The sequence below is a fragment of the Remersonia thermophila genome, chromosome 2 (assembly GCF_042764415.1).
Source record: "Remersonia thermophila strain ATCC 22073 chromosome 2, whole genome shotgun sequence".
In the NCBI taxonomy this organism is placed as follows: Eukaryota; Fungi; Ascomycota; class Sordariomycetes; order Sordariales; family Chaetomiaceae; genus Remersonia; species Remersonia thermophila.
In genome coordinates, this window is record NC_092218.1 from 1075481 (window position 1) to 1101813 (window position 26333).

The following is a 26333-nucleotide window of genomic DNA, read 5'->3' on the forward strand; positions in this document are numbered from 1 at the left end:
CCTCAGTTGACTTTCGCGTGTGGTGCATCGGGTGTCCGGCTTCAGAAAACCGACCCTGCCGACCCGCGGTGCCATGTATGTACATAGATCTGTGGTTGCTACATAGCAACCTCCGATGTGCTGTACCTGGCAGCCGACTGCTGTATCACACCAAGCGAAGGCAGCTTGGTGGCTAGTGAGGCAACGGCCATGCAGACATGGGGGAGGAATGGGCGAGGCAAATCGCAAGCCACAGATGCTGGCATGCTGGCATGGCTGAAGTGGCGCAGACTTTGGCGATGGAGCGGTCGATGGCGTCTGCGATCAAGTCGGTTGGAACTGCCGTGCTTGGTAAAATTGTTTCATGAGCCATCCAAAGTCATACGATGGAGTGTGAATAACAAAAGTTCATGTCTCGCTATCCTCTGTATAATATAACGTTTGGGGGGGGGGGGGGGGGGGTGGGCTCGCATCGGCGCGCCTCATCAGGTTTCTCGGGAGCGCACCGATCGCATCGGCTTGCATCGCCGGGGTGGATGTGACGGCAGAAAGGTCGATTAGCGCCAGCAAGAGATGGACTTGTTGGCTGGTAGAGCCGCCTGGCAAATCACACCCGGCGGGAGAATACGTACAACTCCCGACCCGCATGACCTAGGTGGTTTGACCTGCAGCACGGTGTTCCTTGGCGGACACGAGACCATGGGAGAGCAGGACAACCGGCTCGAGACAAGCTGATGCTCCTGCGGCAGCGATGCGGCGCTGCCCGTCCTTCTGTCGTCCCCAGACAGGAAATCTTCAGTCGGGCGGGTCGCATCCTGCGAGGGCCTGCTGATCGGGGATCTCTGCGCAGAGCGTATATGTATGTGTGTATGTACCTATGTATGCATGTATGTATGCATGTATGTATGCATGTATGTACCTCCTATGTATGTATGTACGGTGCACCTATGTGCTTACTGCGGACATACGAGGCACGGTTGGGAGGGAGAGGGGGGGGGGGGGGGGGGGGGGGTAGACTACCCGACAGCCAGGCCCGGGGGTTTGGGGCGTTGGTATGTTACACCCCGATGACGGGGATCTCGGAGACTGCATGACTTGTCCCGCCGCGGTGGCTGCTCTGCTGCATGTCCTCGGTGCATCCCTTGCTCGCTATCCTTCACCGGTCCCTTGGGGCCACACACCACCGAAGACGAGCCTGGAACTTATTACTGCTGCCGCCGTGATTGGTCACGCCGTCGCAACGCTGCAACCCCGTGAGGGAGGTCAGCGACAAAAAAGTGTCTCTTTTCGGCGGCGGGGGGTGGTCCCTGCCGACGGCCTCTGCACGAGGGATCTCTATGTCGCAACCGCCCTGCGGTTTTGTATAAAGGAATCATGGGCTCTCGGATCGTGGGCTTTTCCCTCCCAGCACGGTTGGGGACTGGTAGCGTCTTGTTCCATCATCGCCGATTCGTGTCCTGATCACTTCGGCCAGCGTTGCTGTCAATGTCTACACTCGCACCGCCCGCGATCCGCTTCCCGAACCGCCCGTCTGCCGACCGACCGTCCGCCGACCGACCGTATCCCTACCCATACGCAGCATGACCCAAAAGGAACCCTCTGCCGGGTGCGACGAGTCGGAGCTCCGGCTCTGGCTCGACGAGGTCGACAAGAGCATGAGCTTCCGGCCGGCGGCGGCCCTGGGCATGTCCTGCGGCACCGTCACCATCGACCTCCGCGCCGCCAAGCTGCTCGTCATCTGGAACAGCCGGCTCAAGCTCTACCAGCTCCCCAAGGGCCGGCGAAACATGAACGAGGGGATGCTCGAGGCGGCGCTGCGCGAGACCTATGAGGAGACGGGCCTCCGGGTGCAGCCCCTGAGGCTCGACATCGCCACGCGGGCCACGCCCCCCAAGGACACGCGGGCCGACGCGACCCAGAAGCCGCCCAACATCAGCACGGGCCACCCGAGCCACGAGTTCGTCGGGGCGGTCCTGTACCCGGACCCCCAGTCCGAGACCGAGGCCCTCAAGGTCGTCTACTTTTTTGCGGCGACGGCGAGCTGCACCGACAAGCCGGACCAGGGGACGCAGGAGGAGTGGGAGAAGCTGGATGCGAAGTGGATCCCGCTCTCCGAGGTGGCCACGACCCTGCGGTTCGCCGCCGAGGTGCAGACGGTGCAGCGGACCGTGGACGATATTCGCAAGTCGGGCTTGACCATCGGTGACGGGGGTAGCAGCAGCAGCAGCCATGGTCCCCTGCGGGACATGAACATGAGGGTAGTCGAAGGGATCGGTCAGCTGGTGCAGTAGCTTGGTATGCATTGTTTGTTTATGTTTGGGTGGTTCAGGACGTCCCTTGGTCCAACTTTTTTTCCTTTTTTTTTTCTTTTTTTCTTTTTGGTTTTGTTCTTCCTTTCTAGGTTTTGGGAGGGGGGGAAGGGGAGGCAGGCTCATGATGGGTACAAGATGGAAGATGGACGACGGCTGTCGCGGTGTTCCGGTCTCGTTTGTTGCCAACAAAAAAGTGTCTCAAGACTCCTCATGGCATCTCTCATGACTAGTTCTTTGTTGTTTTATGTACTATACTCTTACCAGATCCAATGTTGGATGGGATGGAAACACCTCAGGTAGGTGAAGAAAAGTGGGGGGAAGAAGGGAAGCTCCTCACGGTAAGTTTCAGATAACACTGCCACTACCTTTCGTTGGTATGAGGTATGACTGCCACTACCTTTCGTTGGTATGAGGTATGGAATGTAACGGTATTGGGTTTCTTGGTAACATCACACCCCAGGCGGGGCATCGGTCCATGACATCAGACAAGCAAAAGCTCGCTATCCAGGGGAGCTCACACACGGGCAGCCAAGTTACCCCGCATTTTTTCGGGGGGTCCGGCTGCCATTGAGCCGTGGGCAGCTGCCGGGCGGGAATGGAAGTGGGAGCTGCCATGGAATCTTCTTGTATTGTGTAGATAGCAAGACGGGAAACCCCCTGATCAGGGCAGCACGGCAGCGACAATCCATTCAGATCCTCGGCTTTCCTGTCTTGAGGATTTCAGCCGCTTTTCTTCAACGTCGCCTCCTCTTCCTCCAACAACCACCACCACCACCACCATCACCATCATCACCACGACCTTTAGGTACCTACCTCACCCTTCCCCCCAACCCCAATTCAGGCCAGGTATGCCCTCGGTGAACCAGCTTTGTCGTGCTGCCACCAGGACGACTGCCCACCCCGCACTCGCACCCGTGCCCGCGCTCTCACTCCTCTCCCCACCGTCATCCTCGTTCCGGCCCGCTGCTCACTCCCGTCCTCTCTCCAGCATCGCAAATTTCTCCGCGCCCTCTTCCCAGCGCCGCCCAACCACCATCGGCTCTCTGCCCACGACTCTCCATCCCCCAATTGCCACCATGTCGACCATGCCAGCGACCCACGGTCACAATGCGGCCTGCTGCAACATCCCGCCTGTCGTGTCGTCGGGCTACCAGCCGAAGGGCACCTACAAGGAGTACGACGGCCTGAAGACATGTACGGACCCTCTCTTCCTTAATTTCTTTTTTCATGGCCCCTCCGCTCACCATCTCACGATGCCTGACCCCTATCTTTGCAGACCACACCGGCCCTTCTGATGCCACCAAGGGCCTTGTCGTCATCTACGACATCTTCGGCTACTTCGACCAGACCGTCCAGGGTGCCGACATCCTGGCCACCAGCCACGCGCAAAAGTACCAGGTCTTCATCCCGGACTGGTTCAAGGGCGAGCCGTGCCCCATTGAGCTGTACCCGCCCAAGACTCCCGAGCAGCAAAAGAGCCTGGGCGCCTTCTTCGTCAAGAACCCTCCCGGTGGCGTGGCCGATGCCCTTCCCGGCTTCGTCGAGAAGCTCAAGGCGCAGCACCCCGAGATCAAGTCGTGGGGTCTCCTGGGTGTAGGTCCTTCCCTCTCCCGGACAAGATACACAGCCTCCTGGCTAACCTTTTTTTTTTTAAGTACTGCTGGGGTGGCAAGGTTGTTGCCCTCACCACCTCTCGCGACACCAACCCCTTCGCCGTCGGCGCCGAGATCCACCCGGCCATGGTTGACCCTTCGGAAGCCGAGGGCATCCGCGTGCCTCTCATTCTTCTGGCCTCCAAGGAGGAGCCCGCCGAGACGGTGGCCAAGTTCGAGGCCAACCTGAAGAATGCGCCGGCCAAGCACGTTGAGACGTTTACCGACCAGATCCACGGCTGGATGGCGGCTCGCGCCGACCTGTCGGATCCTCGAGTGAAGGAGGAGTACGCGAGGGGGTACAAGGTGGTGTTGGACTTCTTTGCCAAGAACTGGGCGTGAGTTTCTATGCCCTGATGTCGATTTGACGTTTTGCTCTTGTCCATTCAGGGACGGTACGGGGCTGGTCTCCTCCGCTCGTGGTGGATTTGTTTGAAAAGAAAAAGATACAAGGGAGCGGAGGCTGACCTAAGTGAAGTACGGAGCCTGGTGCGGCGAGGCTGTAGTTCAAGTGTAGAAGTGTAACCCGACAGTTTGCAGCCGGTAAACAAAAGAAAATAAAGCAAAAGTACAATAAATCCAAAAAAAAAAAAAATTCAACCATCGGGTTTGAGTTGGACACACGTCTTACTCTGTTTTCTATTTGTGAGGTGGGGCGCAAAAAAAAAAAAGAAAAAAGAAAAAAAGAAAAAAAAGAGGAACGAACAGGCCGCAAAATTCATCGCTCTCTTCCACGGGTGCCCATGATCAAAGATGTCACAACTCGGGTTCCAAGTAGTGCTTGCTCAATGTCCGTATATCCGCTGCCCAACTCCAACCACCCAAGTAGACCCAATCTATCCTTCCCTCTCTATCCTCCCTTCTGTCTACGCCGACAGGTGCGCATACTCCTTGTTGAACGACCTTCCAATCACCATCCTCCTGACCTCGCTCGTGCCCGCGCCAATCTCGTACAGCTTGGCATCCCTCAGGATGCGCGAGGCGGGCATATCCTCGGTGTACCCCATGCCGCCGAGGATCTGGATGGCGTCCAGCGCGCACTCGGTCGCCCTCTCGGCCGCGTAGAGGATGGCGCCGGCGCAGTCGCGCGACAGGCTCGACCCGGCGCCGCCGGCGCCGGCCGTGGCGCCCTCGTCCACGGCCCTGGCGGTCGCGTACGTGAAGGCCCGCGACGCCTGCAGCTTGGTGTACATGTCGGCCAGCCGGCCCTGCACGAGCTGGAACTGCGCCACGGGGGTGCCGAACTGCTTCCGGGCGTGGGCGTAGGGGAGGGCGACGTCCAGGGCGGCCTGCATCAGGCCCAGCGGGCCGGCCGACAGGACGAGGCGCTCAAAGTCGAGGCCCTCCATGAGCACGCGCACGCCGCCGTCGACGGGGCCAAGCACGTTTTCGCGCGGGACAAAGACATCGTCAAAGGCGAGCTCGCCCGTGTTGCTGCCGCGCATGCCCATCTTGTCAAGCTTGCGGAGGCAGGCGAAGCCGGGCGACGTCTTGGGCTCGACGATGAAGGCCGTGATGCCCTTGCTGCCGGCGTCGGGGCGCGTCTTGGCGTAGACGATGACCACGTCGGCGTCCGGGCCGTTGGTGATCCACATCTTGGAGCCGCGCAGGACGTAGCCCCCGGGGACCTCGGCGGCGGTGGTGCGCATCGACACCACGTCGCTGCCGGCGCCCGACTCGGACATGGCCAGCGCGCCGACGCGCTCGCCGGCGATCAGGCCGGGCAGGAACCTCTGCTTCTGCTCCGGGGTGCCGTTGAGCTGGAGCTGGTTGACGCACAGCTGCGAGTGCGCGGCGTAGCTCAGGGCGACGGACCCGCTGGCGCGCGAGAGCTCCTCCATGACGACGCAGTGCGCCTGGTAGCCCATGCCCAGGCCGCCCACGTCCTCGTCGGCCGTGATGCCGAGCAGGCCGGCGTCGCCGAGCTTGCGCCACATGCCGTCGGGGAACGAGTTGCTCTTGTCGGTGGCGGCCGCCACCTCCTCGGTGAGCTCGCGGCGCGTAAACTCTTGCACGCGCTCGCGGAGCTCGGCCAGGTCGGCCTGGGTCGGCGGGACGAAGCCCTTGGGGTGTTTGGAGGAGGCATGGCGGCGTTGGGAGGGGCGGCAGAGGAGGGCGGCCGGGGTTGGCGACGATGCGGCGGCGCTCGGCTCGGCTCTCCGGGTCGCGGTTGTCCGGGACGGAGAGGCGGCATAGGCGATGCCTCGGGCGAAACGGAACCTTGCCGTCGTGCTCGTCGTCGCTGTTGTCGTCGTCCTCATCGCTGCCGCCCTGGTCGCACCGGACAGGGCGAACCGGGGTACTATCGTTGTGCTAGGCATTGCGAATCCCGTTGTCTGGACGGGCTCTGATGATGCGGTGGTGTGTACAAAAGAGCAACCGAAAGGAGGAGAATCGCGCCCGACGGCCGGCTGAGGGTACCCAATCTCGCAGAGATTTCTGAGGGGCGGCGTTGAATGGGCGGTGATGATGGTGGGTTGGTGGCAGCAAGACAGATGCGCCCGTCTTGGGACCCTATAGCAAGGTACGGCAAGGTATTACACATTACCTAGTACTCAGGCCTTGACCTGAGACCGAGGCCCTTTAAGCCGACAATTCCCTGTTGGCGGGGCATCCGTTGCGCCCGTTGCTGGCCATGTGCCCGTTGCAGGAGGGGGGGTGGATAGGTACCTAGCAGGGGTGGCAGGGGGATCTTCCCGCGGGAGACAGGGGAGCCGCAGCGCTGGGCCCCAGGGCCCGGTCCAAGCTGCGGGGAAGAGCTATGACATGGTTGGACAGGGGTCTGCGGCTGGCACCGGCTTTCCTCGGCCCTGAGCTCGCTTGCGGGCTTCGTTTCGTTCGTTTCGTTGGTTTCGGGGGACGGCCAGCTAGTGAGCTACGACCGACCTTCATCCAATCCGGGCAGCTATTCCACTATCTCAGTATACCGACCTCGAAGCTTGTGTTCCTGGTGATGCATGTGAGGAAAAAAAACCACAAAGAAAGAGAAAGAGACAGAGAGGGAGCAAACTTTGCGCATCCACCTTTCATTTGACACAGTCCAACACCCGCCATCCTAACCTCTTGGTCTCCCTCCTCCGCTTCGGATTGAGCTTGCTGCCCACCGCTTCGTCCACCTCGACCTCGGCTCCTCCGCTTCCTCCTCCTCCTCCTCCTCCTCCTCCTCCTCCTCCATCGACCCAATGCCGCTCTCGACACGGCCGCGCGAGATGCTGCGCCTGTCGCGGCACTTGGGCCGTCAACCAACCACGCCCCGCTGCCCTCGTTGCTCCTCGGCCTCCTCCTCCTCGCTCCTCCTCGGCCGCACTCCCGCCGCCCGCTCCGTCGCCACCTTCAACGCCCCGCACCATGCCGACGCCGTCTCGGTCATCAAGAGCACCGTCGACACGAGCTCCGATGAGTTCAAGGAGAACGCCCGCCTCATGGGCGAGGCCATGGCTCGCCTCGACGAGCTGACGCGCCGCGTCCAGCAAGGCGGCCCCCCCAAGGCCAGGGAAAAGCATCTCGCGCGCGGCAAGATGCTCCCCCGCGACCGCGTCACCGCCCTCATCGACCCGGGCACGACCTTCCTCGAGCTGTCCCCCCTGGCCGGCCACGAGCTGTACCCGGAGGCCGACGTGCCCGCCGGCGGCATCATCACGGGCGTCGGCGTCGTTGAGGGCGTCACGTGCGTGATCGTCGCCAACGACAGCACCGTCAAGGGTGGCACCTACTACCCCATCACCGTCAAGAAGCACCTGCGCGCCCAGGCCGTGGCCCAGGAGAACAAGCTCCCGTGAGTGGTTCTGGCGGTTTCCAGCCGGGGTTCGCTGCCGATGGACCCGATGGACGATCCCGTCGCTGATGATGAGAGCAGCTGCATCTACCTGGTCGACTCGGGCGGCGCGAACCTGCCGCACCAATCCGACGTCTTCCCCGACCGCGAGCACTTTGGCCGCATCTTTTACAACCAAGCCCGCATGTCGGCCGAGGGGATCCCCCAGATCGCCGTCGTCATGGGCCCCTGCACCGCCGGCGGCGCCTACGTCCCGGCCATGAGCGACGAGAGCATCATCGTCAAAGACCAGGGCCACATCTTCCTCGCCGGCCCGCCGCTCGTCAAGGCCGCCACCGGCGAGGTCGTCAGCCCCGAAGAGCTCGGCGGCGGCGCCATGCACTCGTCCGTCTCGGGCGTGACCGACTACCTGGCCGTCGACGACGCCCACGCCCTCGTGCTCGCCCGCCGCTGCGTCCGCAACCTCAACTGGCCCACCCGGACGACCCAAGAACCGCCCTCGGCGGCCCCGGCCTTCGCCGAGCCCCTCTACGACCCGTCCGAGCTCATGGGCATCGCCCCGATCAACCTCCGCAAGCCCCTCCCCATCCACGAGGTCATCGCGCGCATCGTCGACGGCTCCGCCTTTGCCGAGTTCAAGCGCGACTACGGCACCACGCTCGTCACGGGCTTCGCCAACATCTACGGCCACCGCGTCGGCATCGTCGCCAACAACGGCATCCTCTTCAGCAGCTCCGCCCTCAAGGGCGCCCACTTCATCGAGCTGTGCGCCCAGCGCGGCATCCCCCTCGTCTTCCTCCAAAACATCAGCGGCTTCATGGTCGGCCGCGACGCCGAGCGCGAGGGTATCGCCAAGAACGGCGCCAAGCTGGTGACGGCCGTGGCGTGCGCCGACGTGCCCAAGCTCACCGTGGTCGTCGGCGGTAGCTACGGCGCCGGCAACTACGGCATGTGCGGCCGCGCCTACTCGCCGCGGTTCCTGTGGATGTGGCCCGCGGCCAAGATCGCCGTCATGGGCGCGGAGCAGCTCGCCAGCGTCATGGAGACGGTCGGGCAAAAGTCCGACACGGGGTTGAGGGACAGGATCGAGAAGGAGAGCGACGCCGTGTTTTCTTCGGCGAGGTTATGGGTGAGCTTGAGTTTCCTTTGTTTTTCCCGCTCAAAAGAAAATCTTGACTGACCCGGCTCGATCTACGTATGTAGGACGACGGCGTCATCCCCCCAGCGCACACCCGCCAGTACCTGGGCCTGGCTCTGAACGCTGCCATGGGCGGCCGGAACGTGGTGGCTCCGGGAAAGACCAAGTTTGGCGTCTTTAGGATGTGAGTTGGTCGGCCGAGGGAGGTTTTCGGTTTCGCACCCACCCAAGAGATGATGAGTTATGATTGATGGATGCATGGCGGGCATTGGGACAACCAGGGAGAAGCTCGTTGGTTACGTTTCGGCCTGCTGCATACGCGAATTCGCATAGGGCTGAGAAAGGGACTCAAGTGAATTCTTTGCGTCTGTTTTGGGATACCCAGGCCACGTACAGAATAGAGGTGCATGAGCATGCAAACAGGCCCCTGACACTTCCCCTCCCCCCGTCCACCAGTGGATTTACACGGCTGGTCAGGCACCCTCGCTTCCCTAGCTTGACGTAGTGACCCTCGTGACCTGCGAATACGCGAGGGGTTGATGAACTGTCAACCAGACGAGGCCATGTCGTCCTCAAGGAGCCCGCTGTGCGGTGTACCGTAAACCAGCATTTCCTCTCCGCAGGCGAAAGCATCGCGGGGCTGCGTGGCCGGGAGATAGTTCGCCAGGTGTCTCCAGCTCCGGTCGTCCGCCCCGCACTCCTTGGACGGATACAGCAGTGTGTAACCGACACGAACTCTGGGGTTTGCCGTGCTGTTGGACACGCCGGCTTAAGAGTATTTCACACCCGCCCTTGTCGTAGGGTACCGTTTGTGACTTTTGTCTTTTCGTTTCTCTCTTGATCGCCTTCCATCGCCACCAAGGACCCCCGGCACATCACCACACATCCAACACAACCCCCCCTCCTCCATTGCGCCCGATCCTGTCTCCTTAGGGACAGGGTTTCGCAAGCGAGCAGCACCGCCGCGATGTCATCACAACTCGGTCGGGTCCTCCGGGCCCGCCCCATCCTTCCCGTTCGGCATTCCAGCTCCACCTCCCCCTCCGTCCCCCCACCGCCCTCCGGCCCGGCCCCGCATCTCCCCGGCCCGCGGCGCCCTCGCCGGTCGGACCTCGACGGTCGTCCCCGCCACCGTTGCGGGATTCCACACCACCGCCCCCGTCGCCAGCGTCGATTCCGGCAGTAACGCCGTGGCGACGGCGGCCGACCCGACGAGGCCGGCTCTGGCAAGCTTCTCGCTGGCCGGAAAGCTCGTGGTGGTGACGGGGGGAGCGAGGGGGTTGGGGTTGGTGATGGCTCGTAAATGCCCCTCCTCCGTTTTGAAGTCGTTTTTTCTGTTCTTTTCGTTTCGTTTTCCTTTTTCAAGAAACAAGAACAAACGCGGTTTCCAGTTGTTGTCTATTTTGTTGTCTTATTCTTGACTCGATTTCGTCGGAGAAGCTGACGCGCGGTGGGCACCTGACGGACAGACAACATCGTGGCGAGCGGCGCCGATTTGGCTATTGTTGATACCAATCGTGAGTTCTCTGTCTCTTTTCCCTTGTCAGACTCGGACACCCTCGTGAGCTGGAAGCTTTCGGCTACGCTCCGGCGGTGATCTTGGAGAAAAGGAGAGAGAGAGAGAAAAGAATGCTGAATTGCGTTTGCTCGGTGGGATAGTGGACGAGGCCAGCCGCCAGCGGGATGCGATCACAGAGTGGCTCCAGCGGGAGCGCCCCGGTTCTCAGACGAGGTGTGTTACTTTTCCCTTCACCCCTTTTTCTTTCTTTCTCAATCTAGGCATATAGGGAGGTCCCCCTCGCTCTTCGTTGAGTCCATGACGAACTCTTCCCTGCTCCTCCTACGCACCGCGGAGCTCGGGTTCCATGTGATCGACTTGCCTCCCCTGCATCTCGTTCCCTGCCTCCTCTACTCACCGCGCCGGCCCTCGTCCTTTTAGAGTCACCGCACACTACGCCGACGTAGCAGACCCGGAATCTGTAGACGCCTGCCTGGCCGAAGTGCTGGACGCGCACGGCTCCAAGACCATCAACGGCCTGGTCACGTCGGCGGGGTTCACTGAAAACTTTGCGGCTGTCGAATACCCGGTCGACCGCATGCGGCGGTTATGGGAGGTGAATGTGGACGGAACATACCTGTTCGCCACGGCCGTGGCGAAGCACTTGGTTCGTTCGCCGTTTGCATTGCTCGAGATTCTTGCCTGATGTCGCTCGCTGACCCTTGCGGGCATTTGCTTCAGATGGCTCGTAACGAGCAAGGTAGCATGGTCTTCATCGGGAGCATGAGCGGTTCTATAGTAAACGTGCCGCAGCCTCAGGCGTGAGTTGCCCTCTTTTCTTTAGCAAAAGCCCCGCTCGCTCTGTTGTTCTCTCGCCTTCACCTGAGCGAGCGCGCACAAGATAGACGACGATGGGCAGAGAACAAACAGCAGCTGACATGGCCGTGTCACATCACACTCCCCAGCCCATACAACGCTTCCAAGGCCGCGGTCCGGCAGCTCTGCGCCTCGTTCAGCGTCGAATGGGCGCAGGCCGGCATCCGCGTGAACTGCATCTCGCCGGGGTATATGCTTACCGCTCTGTAAGTGCCTCTCACTCCATTTCCCAGCCTGGATGGCTTTCCCCCCCCCCCCCTCGCCGGACCTTCCCTGGGCTGCCTGATGGAACCGACGACGGAGCTAACCTTCCCACCTCTTCATCGCTCGCAACGCAACAGCACCGAAAAGATCCTTGCCGACAAGCCCGCCCTGAAGGCCGCATGGACCTCGCGCATCCCCCAAGGACGGATGGGCGCGCCGGCCGACCTGGCAGGCCCGGTCGTCTTTTTGCTGTCTGATGCGTCCGGTTACGTTACGGGCGCGGATTTGAGGGTGGACGGGGGGTATACGGTGATCTGAGGGGGAAGAGATGCGTACCTTTACGAAGGAGGCGTGAAAATGGGAAGAGGCGTAACACGTAACACGCGTTCGAACACACGTTGAATCGTCCACAAGACGGCCTCCCTGAGACGCGGCTGAAGAAGATGGCGACGAAGCTCATCGCGGGCTCGCGGGTGAAGAGGGACGTAGGTGGCGACCATGCGACGGAGGTTCCAGGCGGGATTCCGTCGGCGCCTGTGTGGTTTCACAGAGCCGGAAGCCCGGTATCCGGTTTGTGCGTAGTCGGCCTCGGAGTCCATCCCTACCCTCAAACCACCAACCCATCCCAAGTTCATATCATGCATGCATGCATGCATGATGAGGCTGCAGCCCTGCACGTTTGAGACAGGGCCCCAAGGCAAATACCTTACTATATTTACATAGTATAGTACACGTTATAGTTTTGTTCTTTCTCTCGCTCAGCCATCTGCGAGGTGGCGTGACTCCAAGCAGGTACATACTCGGTACATCCTGCACCATCACATATCGTGCCGGTAATCATCTTCCGCTGGGAATCGGATCGGCGTCAAAAAGTGGTGCGTGCTGTACGCTCTGGGGAGGGAGGAGATCACGCACATACGGTGTCAAACGCCAAAGCACGCGTAGGTTCTCCCCCGAGCTGAGGTCCATCCAGCCCTTCAGGGTACCGCTTCCGGTGTGTCCCCATCCACGACAAGTGGCATCCGATGTGCACCTTTTCCCCCGTTCCCTGCCCATCGCCGGATCTCACTATAACAAAAGGGAGAACGGAAAAATCCAAAAAAAGAAAAGAAACCCGCCTTGTCATTTGTCACATCTCGGACTCTCGCCTTTGAAAAGATCGGACTCCTTCCCTCCTTCTGTTTCGGTCGTCGGTCAAACCTGTGTGGTATGAAACGTTTGGGAGCGAGGGAAGAGGAAAAAAACGGAGCGTGTTGATCTGGATCCTGGGTACCTATGCTTCTGCGGAAAAAGCCAAACAGGGCGCCGATCGGATGGATGGGTACATAGTACGGAGTAGGTACAGGACGACGTGGTGGGTGATAGGTAGGGGGGGGGGGGGGGGAGTGGAGGAGGAGGAGGTTGCCCGATGTCTTTCGCCATATCTCTGGGGATGAGATATCATGCATCCAACGGGCACAAGGCAGCGATAGGCATGTGACCGACACAGAGACGGGAGACAAAGACGGCTGGACCGCTGCCGATCTGTGCATCTTCCTGGTTGAAAGAAAGACGGGCTGGGCTGGGTCCCCAATCGATATGGACATTGTTTTTTCCCCCCTTGTGACAGCTTTGCCGGACTCGAGGTGAGTTGCGAGCTAGCTGGCGCGTTCAAGATATTTGTTACGTATGGAGAATGCCTCGTCTCCAGTCGTTTCGATCTAGGTTCTCGCGCCGATCTCTTTTTGGACACACCTACCTCTCACCGTACCCAGGTCGGGATGGGCGGTGAAGATTCGAGGGATTGCCAATGAGTGTAGAATTCTTCCGGATCCGTGTCCCTGTAGAGGCACGGAAGCGCCATCCCTGAGCCCCATGGGTGGTACGGAAAACGTTCCGGGAGGGTTCTGTAGTATCCATTTCCCATTCGATGACGTCGCGGACGGTGTCGGTGCGGCACGCATGGGGTCTTGGGTGGTCATTTATTCCGCCATGGCTGCTTTGCAACCGGCGCATACGCAGTATGTACATACTGTATAGTAGGTAGTACTTCGCCGCCGGCTTGGCGGGGAAGCTCAAGTGAGGACACGTTCTCGTCATTTCTTGCCCGGTCATATCAGAAACACGGAACGAGTTCGGGAGCCAATCATGAAGGAAACCGTCCTCCTGAGGAGGCGCTCCCTGCGCCAACGAGGATCATCATTCAGGTGCCGGGGTTGACCCAACGCGTGCCATGATGACTGGCTCCGATGCGTCCGCAGCAAGGTGATGAAAGGACGGACGACGAGGACTATGGGGCGTGCTCAGCACGCTCGGGTCTCAGGAGCGAACCGAGAAACACGCTTGACCAGGGGCCGGCCGCCGGCGATTGGCGTGACGATCCGGGGGGCTGGCGTCGTCTGGGGAAGCCCTGCCCATGCCTGCGGCCTGGCGTCATGTTCACCTTCCAGCGCGGGGCAACGTCACCGTCCACCGGTCCAGCTGGGGCCCCGACAATCTGTGCACTTCCAGCATGGAGGCGGCTGATTGGCCGGGCGAGTGCGGCGGGAGCTGGTCACCGATGGGAGCATGGTGTTGTTGTTTTTCTCATCCGGTGTCTCAGAACGGCTCGAGCGCGAAGAAAAAGCGGTTGATGAAAAGGCCCGCGCCGCCCCCCTCCCCCCCTCCCCTTCTCCCGCTGTGGTACGACTGGTCAGTCAGTCCGGTCCGTTGGGCCTGCGATGCAGGCTGTCGCCGAGCAGCTCGTTCGATGTGAGACTTGTACCACGGTACTTTTTTGGGCAGTCAGGTTAGGTTTGCTCGAGTCTTGGCTCGTCAATCTTTGGAGGGAATGGGCAGCTGGGCCGGTCGATCCTGGGTCTAGCCGTTTTGGCCCTAACCCGCGGCAGCGCGCGGGTGATCCCAAGACCCGCGCGTGGGGGGCTCGGGGGGGCCTTGTTACACTGGCTGGAGTCGGATGACGACGTCCTACGGATTGCGAACGCGAGATGAGGGATGGGTGGAGCAGGAGGAGGAGCACGGGCATGAGTATACCACAGTAAGCAAGGACAGGCCGGGAGGGCACCGTTCATGTGATGGTGTTTGTGGAACGAACCGGATGGACTGGAAGGGCTGAGCTTGGAATGAGGCGGGCGTTGCGGGAGTTGATTCCCAAGGAGCCGTCTTCTGTCGTAGGGCCTAGGTGCTAGGGCAGGTAGGCACGTACGCAGTAGAGCGGGAGGACGCGGCATGTCTTTGGGGAGGGGGGGGGAAGGGGAGAGGGAGGGGGAGGGGGGAGATGAGAGGCTTGGCTTCAGTCAGCGTTACGTCGAGCCCACGTGCCTCGATTCTCCTTCGTCAGGTGACGGCCACCGCAGCGTATACTTGTATGTATTAGGCTCGGGTTGTGCCATGGCTAAGGCCAGGTACGGCGGGGAGAGAGGGCTGGCCCAACTCGCCAAACTCGGCAACATCTCTGACAACGCCACGATGCCACCAGGATGTCGAGACGGACATATGCCTATGTTGTGGTTGTTATTCCTGGGCAAGCCAACTATTGCTTCCATTGCCGTTGCTGCTGCTGTTATGTTATTTTCTTTGTTGTTGTTATTGTTATTGTTGTCGTTGTGGTGGTGGTGGTGGTGGTGGTTCTCGTCTGATCCTGGGCTCGCCGAAATCCAGGATTCCATAGGTGCCCGGGTTGGAATCCATGAAACGCCTTTTTGTTGGTTATTAGGTGTTCTGGAAACAACACCGAATCCGGGTGAACCCTGGACCCTGAAAAGCAAAGCAAAGCAAAGCAAAGCAACCTGAAGCAAAAGCACCCCCCCCCCCCCCAGTACATACTAAAAAAAAAAAAAAAAAAAAAAAAAAAAAAAAAAAGAACCCTGGACTGCCCCCGACTTTGTCAAAGCCCTGTCTCGTGCGAAAGGAAACCGCCCGATGATGGCCCCACAATCGCCGCCCGGGATCACCCCCCTTCCCTCCAACCTTTCTACCTTAGCGGACGGAGAGGGAGCCGTGGAGATTCCTCGCCTCAGCAAAGGCTCCATCCATGCTCCATGGACCACCTGCGCCATGGAACGGACCTTGAAGCTCGGGCGCGGAAGGCGCAGGCCAGGGGTCTAGGGTCTAGGGTCAGGCTGCCTGGCCCTCCCCTCCGAAGCTTCCCAGTTGCCCCCAGCTCCCCCAGGTTTTCCGGGTTCTTGGGTGTGTGCTGGAAGGTAGCGCCAGGTGTTGCACCTTCCAGAGGGCGTTACGGTGAGGTGGCCAGGCAGCCAGTCGATCCGGCCCAGGGCAAGTCCAGCCCGGTCGTCCCTTGGGACATTTTGTTCTTTTATTTTTTTTTTTTTTTTGTTTTCCTCGGGTTTTGTTTCCCATCCTCTCTCCCCCTCTCTCTTCCTCTTCCCTCCCTGCCGCTCTTTTCCTCCCAAGGTATGGCTGAGAGGTTACCCCCCCGGGTGCTGCGGGCTCCAAACGACGCGACTTGCTGCCCCAGCCCTCTCTTTCTTTTTTGATCGTGTGCCTCATCTCACCCTCCTCGCCTTTCGCTCTCGCTCTCGCCCTCGCCAAACTCTCCGGCTATCCGTAAAGGTACCCGAAGGTGACCGACAGAGATTCCTTGGGATTTTCGGTGCTGTGCTTCTTGTTGGTTATCTTGTTTTTCCCCTTTGCAAGGGGCCCTGCGTCTCCGAGGACTGGGCTGGGCTGGGCGGACGGCAAAGTACCAAAGCTCAAGGTTGACTGACTCCCGGCTTTCCCCGGTAACCAGCTTTATTATTATACGCTTCTCACTTCCTTTTTTCCTCCTTGCTCCCGCCTCTTCCTCGATCCTCTCTCCAAAGACGCCAGCTCCCTGCCTTGCGCCACGGCCGCCGTCCCTGTCGGACCCTTGATTGCCCTGATTGCCTTTTAGGGCTGACGGAGCTCACGCCCAACCCAAGCGTCTGGTGCCCTCCTCGAGACGGCGGTGAGCCGGTTCCCCACCGCACCCAACCCTCGGCCCTTGCATCCTTCGCTCCGCGGTTGCGTCTAAGTCGTCCCTGGGAACTGCGGACGAGGTTGGAGCTTTCTGCCCGGCTTGCTTGGCAGCTTGACGACGAACCACCACGACTGGCAAGGCCTCCACCGCTTGATCGCGTCTTTCTCGTGGATGCGCCCTGCGTGCCCTGGGCAATTTCTCACGCCATTGGCCCGCCACCCCTTGGGCTGCACCGCCTGCGTGAAGGCCGTCGTCTTCGGGTTTGCAGCGGGGACCGACAGGGTCGCGTCTCCAGCAGCTCGGTTTGCCCTTGCTCTTTGGCGGGAACCCTACATAGGGCTGGGGTTCAAGGGCTGAACGGGGGAGGGGGCTTGAGGTCTGTTGAGGTGTGGAGTCTGGAAACGACTCTGACCGGATGTTCCTGTGAGGATCCGGCAAGCCATGTTGGTGAGGATTCTCCGGATTGCCAAACCTCTGCCAGGTCCCCACGGTGTGTCGACCCAGCCTTGGTCGATCAGCTTTCAACATGGACGCGGCCGTCCCCTTGGTTCTCTTTGAAAACACGCGCGAGGTCTACGCCGAGGTCGCCAGCTATCCCGTGGTTCCCCCAGAGAAGATCAAGCAGTACTGGAACGGTCAGTCCACCACCCAGCCGTTCTCCCAGGCAGAGCATCCCCCCGACTGACTGGTCCCAGCCTACACGACGACGTTCCGCAGGCTCTTTGACCCCAGCGCCTTCCGCCTCGAGAACTTTTGGTGGCACGTCTGGGGTAGCGAAAGGCTGCGCAACCTCAGCGGGCCTCGGCTGGCGAAACTCTACGAGGAATTCTCCAACGGCCCGACGTTTGTGCCCATACCACCGCCTCCGAACCCGTTCGCCAAGCGGTCCCAAGTATGTGTGGTTCGCGCTCTAGGTGACGCCCGACGCTGACCATCTCGTAGCCTCCTGCCTCACGACCGCAACGAGGTGACGATAACAAGGCCCAGGCGGCTCAAAACCAAGAGCTTCCGAAGCATGTGTCGCCTCCGGCGGAAAGCAAAAAGGAGCCGACTCCATCGTCATCCCGGCCGCCCCCACCCCATCCCATCTTGAAGAAATCAAGAGGGCCTTCCGCCTCAGGACCTCGTCCAACCGCGCGGTTCGTGTCCCCGCAGGCAACCGAGGATGAAGCCACGAAAGACGGCGACGACCTCTTGAGCAATGCCGCGGCAACCGAGGCAGCTGCTGCGATGCCTCCTCCTCCTCCTCCTCCGCCGCCGCCGGCACCGCTGTCACGCGCCAAGAGCAAACCAGGACCTCCTCCCGCAACCGGCTCGCCAGTTCCAAAGAACCTTGAACCCGCAGCAGCGGAACCGGCGCCTGCAGAGCCCTCCGCGGTAACTTCCAGCCAACGCCCACCGCACCCGCCGGCAAAAACGGAGAAGCTGATGCCCACGAGGAAAGTGTTGGCGAGCACCGCCGCCTCGCGGAGAAGACCTGTAATGGTGCGCAGGCCAAGCTCCCAGTCAGGGTCGGATACTGGCAACCGTGGAGCAGGACTCGCGACGGCGTCGAAGCGTGGCGCCCTCAAGCGATCGACCCCAACAGCTGCTCCGCTGCTCGGAGGGCAGGGCTCGTCGTCGTCGCAAACCAGCGATGCCGGTTTGACCATGAAGGCCGCGATGCGGCCCGCGAAAGCAAGCGACACACGGCCTGGGGAGCAGGCCGTGCAAGGAAAGCCCGTGCGTGAAATGAGTGCGGCCCCCACGACATCTCCCAGCAAAGACGTCCAGCGATCCGCTTCCAAGACGGTGAATTCACGGGCCGATAACGGGCTGGGCAATCTTGCGGCGAAACCTGCAACCCAAGAAGTGCCTCCGACACCTTCGCAGCCTCTACCATCGCGGCTCGACGATGCTCCCACGAAGGCCTCCGTACGGCCAAGCGTTATGGGCCAGCAAGCAACTCCGCCGGCGTCCCAGCCCACGGCCCCTCGAGTCGATGGTGAACGGCGGGTCGCCTCTGCCTCTTCCACAAGGCCTGGATCTAGCCAAGCCCCTCCGTCGCCTTTTCAGCCGACGCGCTCGCAAATAAGCAGCTCCCTAGGGCGCACTACGCCGCGGCTTGCAACCAAGCCACTCAGCCCGCAGCCTTCACTGCTCGTAGGAGACAGCAAACCTGCCATGGGCTCCGATCCCATAGCTGCAGCTCCTCTCCTCCTGCGGCCCGCCAGTCTCCAACGAAGATCAACCTGGGACGTGAGGGACAGCATCGCAACCACCGTGCAGAATCCCCCGCCTGTCGCCGGATTTGTGGCCGACCAGCCCAACGTCTCTCGGAGGGTCCCATCGATCGTCCGCACTCGCTCGAAGCGATCAGACGCATCACAAGGAGGCAAGGATCGTGGCGTGGCGCTCCTCCCCGCGCAGCCTACCAGCAGCGTCGCCATGGTCACCACGACGGCACTGGCCAAGTTTGACTCGGAGACCCTCAAGGCCGTGCCCACGATTTCGGAACCCCCCAAGCTGCCGGAACAGCCGGCGCTGAATCCGCAAGTGACTTCATCCGTTTTTCAGCAGTTCAAGCCGACGCCACGGCATCCCGCGCCGCCGATACCCTTTGGGCGCTCGAAGAGCGAGCTGACCCTTTTGCTAGAGAGAGGAGGGAAGACGCAAAAGAAGGATGCTCCTTGATTAGGGTCTTCTGGAGGTGAAGGGCGGCAATGAGAATCTTGTCACCATGCTAATGCTGTGCCTATGGTGTGAAGAAACCTGGTGGAAACACGGGTGAGCGCACCCAGCTCCCTGAGCAAGGGCATGTATGCTCGGATGGATTGAGTGGCCTTTTTCCTTTCGGTTTTCTACCGTAGTATCATCTGCATAGCGATCGGCGTCTTGGGCGATATCAAACTCTGTTGCCTCTTTTCATGACGGTTATGAAGTCCTCTATCGTCCCGAAACGAAGTGAAGTTGATACGACGGCTTGGTGTTGTTGAACAGCTCATGGCCATGTCAAAGGAAAAAAAAAAAAAAACCCGTTTCACCTCACCCATCTCGGCTCGTTGAAGGGTGTGATAGGTGTTCAAATATTTTTTTTTCTGGGGGGGGGGGGGGGGGGAAGGGGGGTGGAGGGGTTCGACGTGTAAGAAACGTTCCATTCGATACTTCATTCTTCATCGCTCATGACCTAAGAAGGTAAACATTACCACCCGGCACCCGGGGCTTAGGCTCGGTCATCACATTTGCGCTCCGGTATCAAGGCGACCAAGACCCAGACCCGACCCGACCCGACCTCGACGACCCTCGCCCAGCTGGAGACATAATGAGAGATGATTGTCTCCTCATCCCTCCAAAAACGCAAAAGAAAACAAGGCGTAAAGAAAAATAAAACAAACACCCTTTCTTCTTCTTCTTCTCCTCCTCCTCCTCTTCCTCCTTCTCCCTTGGATCCTCCTCCGATCCCCGCCCGTCTTCAGCGGTGAATGTCGACCCTCTCGACGCGCTTGACGGCGTCGGGCACGCGCTCGATGCATAGCGCCACGCAGAACTCGCCCCACTCGCCGCGGGTGGCCTCGCGCACGGCGTCCTGCAGGTCGCGGCCGTACTGGTCGCGAAAGGCGCGCTTGACGAGGGCCATGTGGCGGGCGTCCCAGTGGACGCGGACGAGGCGCGAGATGAGCAGCTCGCGGCGCAGCTCGTCGGAGCGCGAGGCGGTGAGGGCGTGGTGCAGGAGCATGGCGTCGCGCATGGGCTTGTTGATGATGCCGTTGAGGATGTGGGCCAGGACCTCGCCCTGTTGTTTTTTTGTTGTTAGTTGGTTGGGTTGTTGGTCTGTGAGCGGGTTTGATTTCGGGGAGGAGGTAGGGTTTGGAGCCGTGGGAATAGAAAAAAAAAAGGGGGGAGGGATACAGAGAAAAAAAAAAAGGAAAGAAAACAAGACAAAGGAAAGAATGAAAAAAAAAAGAAAAAAAGAAAAAAAAAAAGAAAACGTACCACGAGGTTGCCGCTCTTTCTGAGCGCATCCTTGGCAAAGTTGGCACCCTTGTACCGGTTCTTGTACTCCTTTAGGACCTCGCGCAGGTGGGCGTCGCTCCGCAGGATGACGATGCTCATCATGAGCGACTCGCCGCCCTTGTCGCTGGTGACGGCGCGGTAGAGCTGGCGCACGTCGTCGTCGACGAGATCGTAGTCGATGCGCAGGGGCCGGCCAAAGTCGTCGGCCTCCTCCATCCTCGCCTCGTCAAGGACCATGAGGACGGCCTTTTTGAACTTGTCCTCCTTGAGCTCGGTGCGCATGCACCGCGTCAGGCTGTTGGCGTACTTTTTGTCGCTGAAGCCGTCCTTGATGGCGCGCACCTCCTCGTTGGTGCGGCCCATGAGCGACTCGATGAGCAGCTCGCGCCGCGTCTTGTCGCCGTGGTACCAAAAGTTGGCCCAGTACGCCTCGCTCTCCCAGCGGCCCAGCGCCGTGGCGTAGCACGCCTTCATGAGCGTCGGGTCCTCGTCCTTGAGCCGCGCCCGGATGTGCTTGGCGATGTTGACCCCCTTGCGGTCCGACCCCGTCTTGACGATCTTTTTGTACTCGGAGCGCAGCTGCATCACCTGCTCGTGCGTCAGGCCCGGCAGGATCTCGATGAGCGGCTCCGTGTCCGGGCGGCGCTTCTCGCCGCGCAGCGCCTCGGCCAGGCGCGCCGCGTTGTCGGCCGGGTCGTTGAAGCGCGCGCGGCGGGCGCGGCGGGGGCGGCCGTCGTCGTCGTCGTCGTCGGACGGGTAGTCGACGGGGGAGAGCGCCTCGAGGGCCTGCCCCGGCGCGTAGGGGGACCCCGGCGCGAGCATGGGCGAGGGCATGGGCGAGATGGACTGCCAGGTGCCCTTGTAGGCCTCGAGGAGCGGGGAGGGGGCGGCCGACGACACGGAGAGCGAGGCCGAGTGGTGCGGCGTCTGGACGCTGAGCATGGACATGCGCTGGGTGGGCGGCTGCGGGGACTTGTCGCGCTTCAGGGCCGGCTTGACGGAGGGGGACGGCGGGCCGGGGCTCGGGTCGCGGCCGTGGCGGGAGCCCGGGCGGGACCCGGAGCCGGGGCGCGGGGCGACGTCCAGGTGGGTCGCGCTGTAGCGAGGGAACCGCTGCTCCTCCTCCTGGGGCTTGGTGTACTGCCAGCTGGGCAGGGACTCGTACTTGTAGCTCGCGGCGCTGGGGTCCGGGGGCGGGATGGAATACGGGTACGGGTTGGAGCTCGGGGACCGGGGCGCCGCGGCGACGGCCGGGGACGGCGGGCTGTCGTGACGGGACGGGCCCGGAAGCTTGCCGTAGGCCAGGTCGCTGTCGAGCTTGTCCTTCTTGCGGCGGCGGTCGCGGTCCTTGTCCGAGTCGCGGTCCCTGCTGGCGGCGACCGAGTCGCGCGACTGGCGCGGCGAAGGCGGCGGCTCGACCGTCTTGATGGCGGCGGCGTACTTGCTGGGGAGGTACAGCTCCGGGCGGCTCCTGTCGCGGTCCGGGTCGCCCTCGCGGTCGCGGCGAGGCTCCGAGTCGCGGCGGTCCCTTTCGCGGCGGGACCCGGACTCGCGCCGGGCGTGGGAGTAGGCCGGGTCGCGGTAGTAGTCGGGCTGGCCGTCCGCCGCCGCCGCCGCCGCGCTCGGCCAGGCGGTCAGGCGCTCGTACTGGTAGGCCGAGGTGGCGGGGTCCTGGTAGGTCGAGGTCGGATACGGGGCGGCCTCGACGATGTTGGGCGGGGCGCGGGGATGGCTGCGGTCTTCGGCGACGGGGATGTCGTCGTCGTCGTCATCGGCATAGGTGCGACGGCCCGGCGAACGCGAGCGGTTGCGCCTGTCTCCGTCGCCCACCTGCAGCGACATGGCTTACGGTCCGAGTCCGAGTCCAAGTCCGAGTCCAAGGAGGTGTAGTGATGGAGATGTGACCGATGACCTTTGGCGACGGCGACGGCGAGGATGGTGATGTGCAGGGAGAGAAAAAAAAAAAAAAAAGGGGGGGGGGGGGGGGGGTAAAAGGAGAGCCTTCTCGCGCTTCTCTGGCGAAGACGACCCCGCTTCAAGGCTCGGGGGGGAGAGGGAGGGTCACGAGGGTGTGAGACAGCCAGCAGCAAGGCAACAACAGCACGAAAGGCGTTCCCAATAATTCAAGACCTACTTGGGTACCTTGGGTATGGGAGGTGGGAGAGGTTTCCGGGGGTGGTGGTGATGCGATGCTTGGGCTGGGTGAAGGCTTGAACGCCTCCACGTCGGCAGGTCGGCGGGGAGCTCTCGGCTTTTACACGGACCGGCACGTCTTTCTCTGCTGGCGGGTAACTTGCCGAGCCAACGCACGCGGGCGCGCTGGAAGCGGAAAAGGGCTGAGGAAGCCGGCGCGGGGCTGGGCCATCGAGAGATCTGGGGCCCGTGATTGGGGCCAGAGCGTGGCAGGTTGCATCCCAGGTTGCACGGCGCATGAGAGGCGCGTTTCATGGCCGGTGGAGCGAGCTAGCCAGGGCGCCATCCGGTGCCATGTTCATCGACAGCTGGTGCTCGCAAAGCTGCTGCCTTGTTTTTAGCTGCATCCGCCGTTCCATGGGCGGCGCATCATGCCGATGCGTCTCAGGAGAGAGGGTTGGGTGTGTGTGTGTGTTGTTTTTCTCCCAGGGGTTCCTATGCTGTGTAAATACGCATACCAGGGGAGCTCGGGTGATGCCACACGGTACACAGGAGATGCTGTGCGTGTGTAGAAATAACTACTGCGTAGAGAGGAGCAGCAGCAGCCCTGTCCCCGTCGCTACGTATCTCGTGTAGCGTAGCACTCCTCAGCGCCGCGGTCAGGCAGATGTGCTGATATCCTCTATGCTCATGGTATATACCACCTAGTGGCCTAACGAAGTGCGCTTTTCGTACGGAGTAGGCAACTAACAACTACGCAGTACACAATAAGTCGTTACACGAAATGGAGGCCACCAGCACCAGCACCAGCACCAGCGCCACCAAAGCGGACCTATCGAGCTTCACCTTGGTCAGCATTCCCGTCTTGAGACCCTCTTGGCGTGCTTGGCATGCTGACCGCCCTCCGCCCTCCGCCCCCCCCCGCCGACGGGAAGCTCTCCCACTCCCATACTATAATTACTATAGTATACTATACATATGGATATCTCCCCTCACAAGACAACCCGGACACCGAGCCCCCGGACAACCGACTCGGAGAAGCCCGTGCCACGGTCGCACACGCCTCTCGGTCAGCCTTGCCATGCGGTGGAGCATCGGCTCAGTCCCCGTGAGCCCGCCAGCGCGGCTCCGGTGGCGACTTGTCTTGGCTCTCCCGCGCTGGCTTGAAGGCGAAGGGGTCAAGTGGCTTTTTGTCTCACTCGGCTTTGGCCGTTGGCCCGGATGCGGAATGGGGGAAAAAGACAGGTCACACGGAGAGTTGCTGGACGGCTGCCGTTCGGCCAGGTGGCCATGATCGGCATGCTCGCTCAACCGCTGCGTTCCATGGTCGGGGAGAGGAGGGGGGGAGGGTACGCTAGGTACGTCTCACGGAATCCGCTGCTGGTTCGGGGGGACGGCACACGGTACGTATGTCCAACGGTCATCCAACGGATTAGGCCCAACGAAGCTTGCTACTGTTGTACGTGCCGTGAGAAGGCGAGGTTCATCTACACCAAAAAAAGGACCGGGGCTTCTCCTATCCCTGCTTCGCCGGCATGCCATCATCCTCGCGGACCGCCGCATGCCGGGCGTGGAAATGCCAAAGTCAACAAACGCAGAGGAGCATAACTATGGTCGAACCAGCCTGCACCACGCATCATGGCGCTCAAACCACGGGCGACGGCGCCTCGCACGTTGCTTCACCCCCTTTTTCAGGCGCAACTCGTTTCGTCGGCCGGGATTGGCGGCTTTTCGAGGGCCGGCTTCGATGGCCTCTCGACACGTAGTGCTGCTGCTGCTGCTGCTGCTGTTGTTGTTGTTGTTGTTGTTGTTGTTGTTGTTGTCTCTCCTCGCCTGCAAGAGCCCGGGTCGGTGAACGTTAGTTTCGCTTTGCCCTGGGGCTTGGCCATCCCCTGTCAAGAAGAGCATGAAGCAAAAAAAGAGAAAAAGTCAAAGCCCACCTTTTGCGGAGGTTCGTCCATGCCTCCGAGACGACGACCGCTACAAAAAATACCAGCGCTAGCAGGACCATAAGCGTATTGTTACGATCGGCTCCCGCGATAACGCTGCTGCTGCTGCCGCCCCTGCCGCCGCTGCCGCTACCGCCGTGGATGCTGCTGCTACTGCTGCCATACTGGTGGTGGTGGTGCGACCCGTCCATCTTTTCATTGAGAGGCTCAGTCCTGTCGCCGCCGCCGCCGCCGTCATCGTCGCTTGGCGGTTGGTGAAGGACAGGGACGGGGTCTTCTTTACGGTGCTCGATGGCTAGGCTGTCTATCCGGTGCCGCCAAAGCTGGTGTGCGGCTGGCTCCTCGCCGGCGGGCGGGGCTGGGTTTACGGAGATGAGGAGCGGCGAGAGGTGAAGCTGGCGGGAGGGGGCCGACCGGTCGTGGTTCATTACAGCCTGGGGGTGGCGCCCCGCGGGAGGCAGGGCGACGGGCCGGGCGAAGGCCAGGTGGGCAGCGCCGAGGGCGAAGCAGAGAGCCCGCATCTTCAAGGCAATGATGTCGTAGAGATTCTTGACAAAGGGATCTCGCCTTGGACGAAAGGCCCGGGCAATATATTCATGCACGGGACGGCGAGCCAAGGTGAAAAAGGGCCGGATCGGGCTTCGCCTCAAAGGGATAAAAGGACTGCGCCGCTGGGATGTCGTATTTTTGGGGCCGGCCCCCAACGGGGTAGGCACCGGCATTGGGTAAGATGGGGACACCGCCGAGGGTGATCTCAGGCACGACAGGGAGAGAGACGGTAACAGCGGGCTCGTAGAGCTTGATTGGCGATGCGTGACGTGTGGCGGCTGAGGGATGATGAGCAGCCACGAAGGGATATGCTGGGATAAGGACCAGACGCCACCACTTCCGCCGGAGGGGGAGAGGAAGGGAGAGGAGAGGAGAGGAGGGGAGAAGAGAGGAGGGGGGGAAAGTCACATCATCATCTTTCTCTCTACTACTACTTCACTGGAACCAACCTGGCCCGAGAAAGAAGCATCAGCGACATTCGTGTTTGTTATTTTTTTTTTTTTTTTTGTTATTTGAAGGGGGGGACCATTGGAACATTGGGAACATTACAGTGTATAGTACACAGTACATAGGTACCTACCAGGTAGGTGGGAAAGGATACCAGACCGTTATCGCCCCCTCCCCCCCCCCCTCTCCCCAACTCCCCAAACACCCATCCATGTTCAAAAGACGGCATCGCAGGCAGTCATGTCAGGGCCCCCGGTCGCAGCCGTCGGCGCATTCCTTGGGGTTTCTCGTTTCTGACCCAAGGGCGTAAGCCGTAGGGCAACCCCGGTCAGGCACGCCGGGGGGGCTAGAACACCACCAGCTCCCCATCCCTGCTGCGCCCTCTTTTTTCTCTTGCTCTCGCTCTGCGGCTGTTGCCATTCTCTTGGCAACACGTGCTGCACGGGCAGGCAAAATGTCAAAGTCAATCAGCGTTTCTTTTTCTTATTTACTTATTTTTTGCTTGTATGTTCCTATCCGAGAGAGCGGTCAGGTCTCGCATCCCGTCGTTCAGGTCGGATCGGACTGATCGACCTCTCGTAGCCCCCAACCATCCTGACAATCCCGGCGAAAACGCGCCGATCTCCATGTTGCCATTTCTGGGGTGCAGGAGCTTTGAGACACTCTCGGCTCCACTCGCCGAACGCGATCCTGATAGCTATTGAGAACCGTACTACATAGGAGCAGTACACAGTATACTGCGTACTAGTGGTACACAGTAAACAGGGCCATGGATGGGGCCGGCGCCTTGCTTCGGGCATCTCATGGAATGTTGGGAGTTCACGTTCAGCTCTGACCTACCTCCAGCATACCTAGGTACTCTACTGTGTACACCCTAGTCCGGTGTAAG

General features: G+C 61.0%; 8 protein-coding genes across 8 annotated transcripts; 5 read left to right on the top strand and 3 right to left on the bottom strand.

The window, feature by feature from the left end:
• Positions 1 to 1559: 1559 nt before the first annotated feature.
• Positions 1560 to 2270, top strand: VTJ83DRAFT_1752 (uncharacterized protein; the record flags this gene model as incomplete). The annotated part of the gene is made up of 1 exon (XM_071007946.1): positions 1560 to 2270. One exon carries the CDS (start codon positions 1560 to 1562, stop codon positions 2268 to 2270), a length of 711 nt encoding a protein of 236 aa, XP_070868292.1.
• Positions 2271 to 3367: 1097 nt separating this feature from the next.
• VTJ83DRAFT_1753 (uncharacterized protein) lies at positions 3368 to 4285 on the top strand (the record flags this gene model as incomplete). Its single annotated transcript, XM_071007947.1, has 3 exons — positions 3368 to 3485; positions 3568 to 3884; positions 3947 to 4285. The coding sequence occupies 3 exons, from the start codon at positions 3368 to 3370 to the stop codon at positions 4283 to 4285; spliced, it is 774 nt and encodes a 257-aa protein (XP_070868293.1).
• A 524-nt stretch (positions 4286 to 4809) lies between these two features.
• On the bottom strand, positions 4810 to 6264 carry VTJ83DRAFT_1754 (uncharacterized protein; the record flags this gene model as incomplete). The annotated part of the gene is made up of 1 exon (XM_071007948.1): positions 4810 to 6264. One exon carries the CDS (start codon positions 6262 to 6264, stop codon positions 4810 to 4812), a length of 1455 nt encoding a protein of 484 aa, XP_070868294.1.
• An 861-nt stretch (positions 6265 to 7125) lies between these two features.
• On the top strand, positions 7126 to 9044 carry VTJ83DRAFT_1755 (uncharacterized protein; the record flags this gene model as incomplete). Its single annotated transcript, XM_071007949.1, has 3 exons — positions 7126 to 7718; positions 7800 to 8847; positions 8922 to 9044. The coding sequence occupies 3 exons, from the start codon at positions 7126 to 7128 to the stop codon at positions 9042 to 9044; spliced, it is 1764 nt and encodes a 587-aa protein (XP_070868295.1).
• Positions 9045 to 10148: 1104 nt separating this feature from the next.
• VTJ83DRAFT_1756 (uncharacterized protein) lies at positions 10149 to 11752 on the top strand (the record flags this gene model as incomplete). Its single annotated transcript, XM_071007950.1, has 7 exons — positions 10149 to 10155; positions 10326 to 10373; positions 10516 to 10588; positions 10796 to 11021; positions 11096 to 11175; positions 11320 to 11436; positions 11572 to 11752. The coding sequence occupies 7 exons, from the start codon at positions 10149 to 10151 to the stop codon at positions 11750 to 11752; spliced, it is 732 nt and encodes a 243-aa protein (XP_070868296.1).
• A 5147-nt stretch (positions 11753 to 16899) lies between these two features.
• On the top strand, positions 16900 to 19046 carry VTJ83DRAFT_1757 (uncharacterized protein; the record flags this gene model as incomplete). Its single annotated transcript, XM_071007951.1, has 3 exons — positions 16900 to 17008; positions 17069 to 17265; positions 17316 to 19046. 3 exons carry the CDS (start codon positions 16900 to 16902, stop codon positions 19044 to 19046), a joined length of 2037 nt encoding a protein of 678 aa, XP_070868297.1.
• A 778-nt stretch (positions 19047 to 19824) lies between these two features.
• On the bottom strand, positions 19825 to 22208 carry VTJ83DRAFT_1758 (uncharacterized protein; the record flags this gene model as incomplete). Its single annotated transcript, XM_071007952.1, has 2 exons — positions 19825 to 20145; positions 20346 to 22208. 2 exons carry the CDS (start codon positions 22206 to 22208, stop codon positions 19825 to 19827), a joined length of 2184 nt encoding a protein of 727 aa, XP_070868298.1.
• A 1982-nt stretch (positions 22209 to 24190) lies between these two features.
• On the bottom strand, positions 24191 to 24969 carry VTJ83DRAFT_1759 (uncharacterized protein; the record flags this gene model as incomplete). Its single annotated transcript, XM_071007953.1, has 2 exons — positions 24191 to 24332; positions 24440 to 24969. The coding sequence occupies 2 exons, from the start codon at positions 24967 to 24969 to the stop codon at positions 24191 to 24193; spliced, it is 672 nt and encodes a 223-aa protein (XP_070868299.1).
• Positions 24970 to 26333: the final 1364 nt, after the last annotated feature.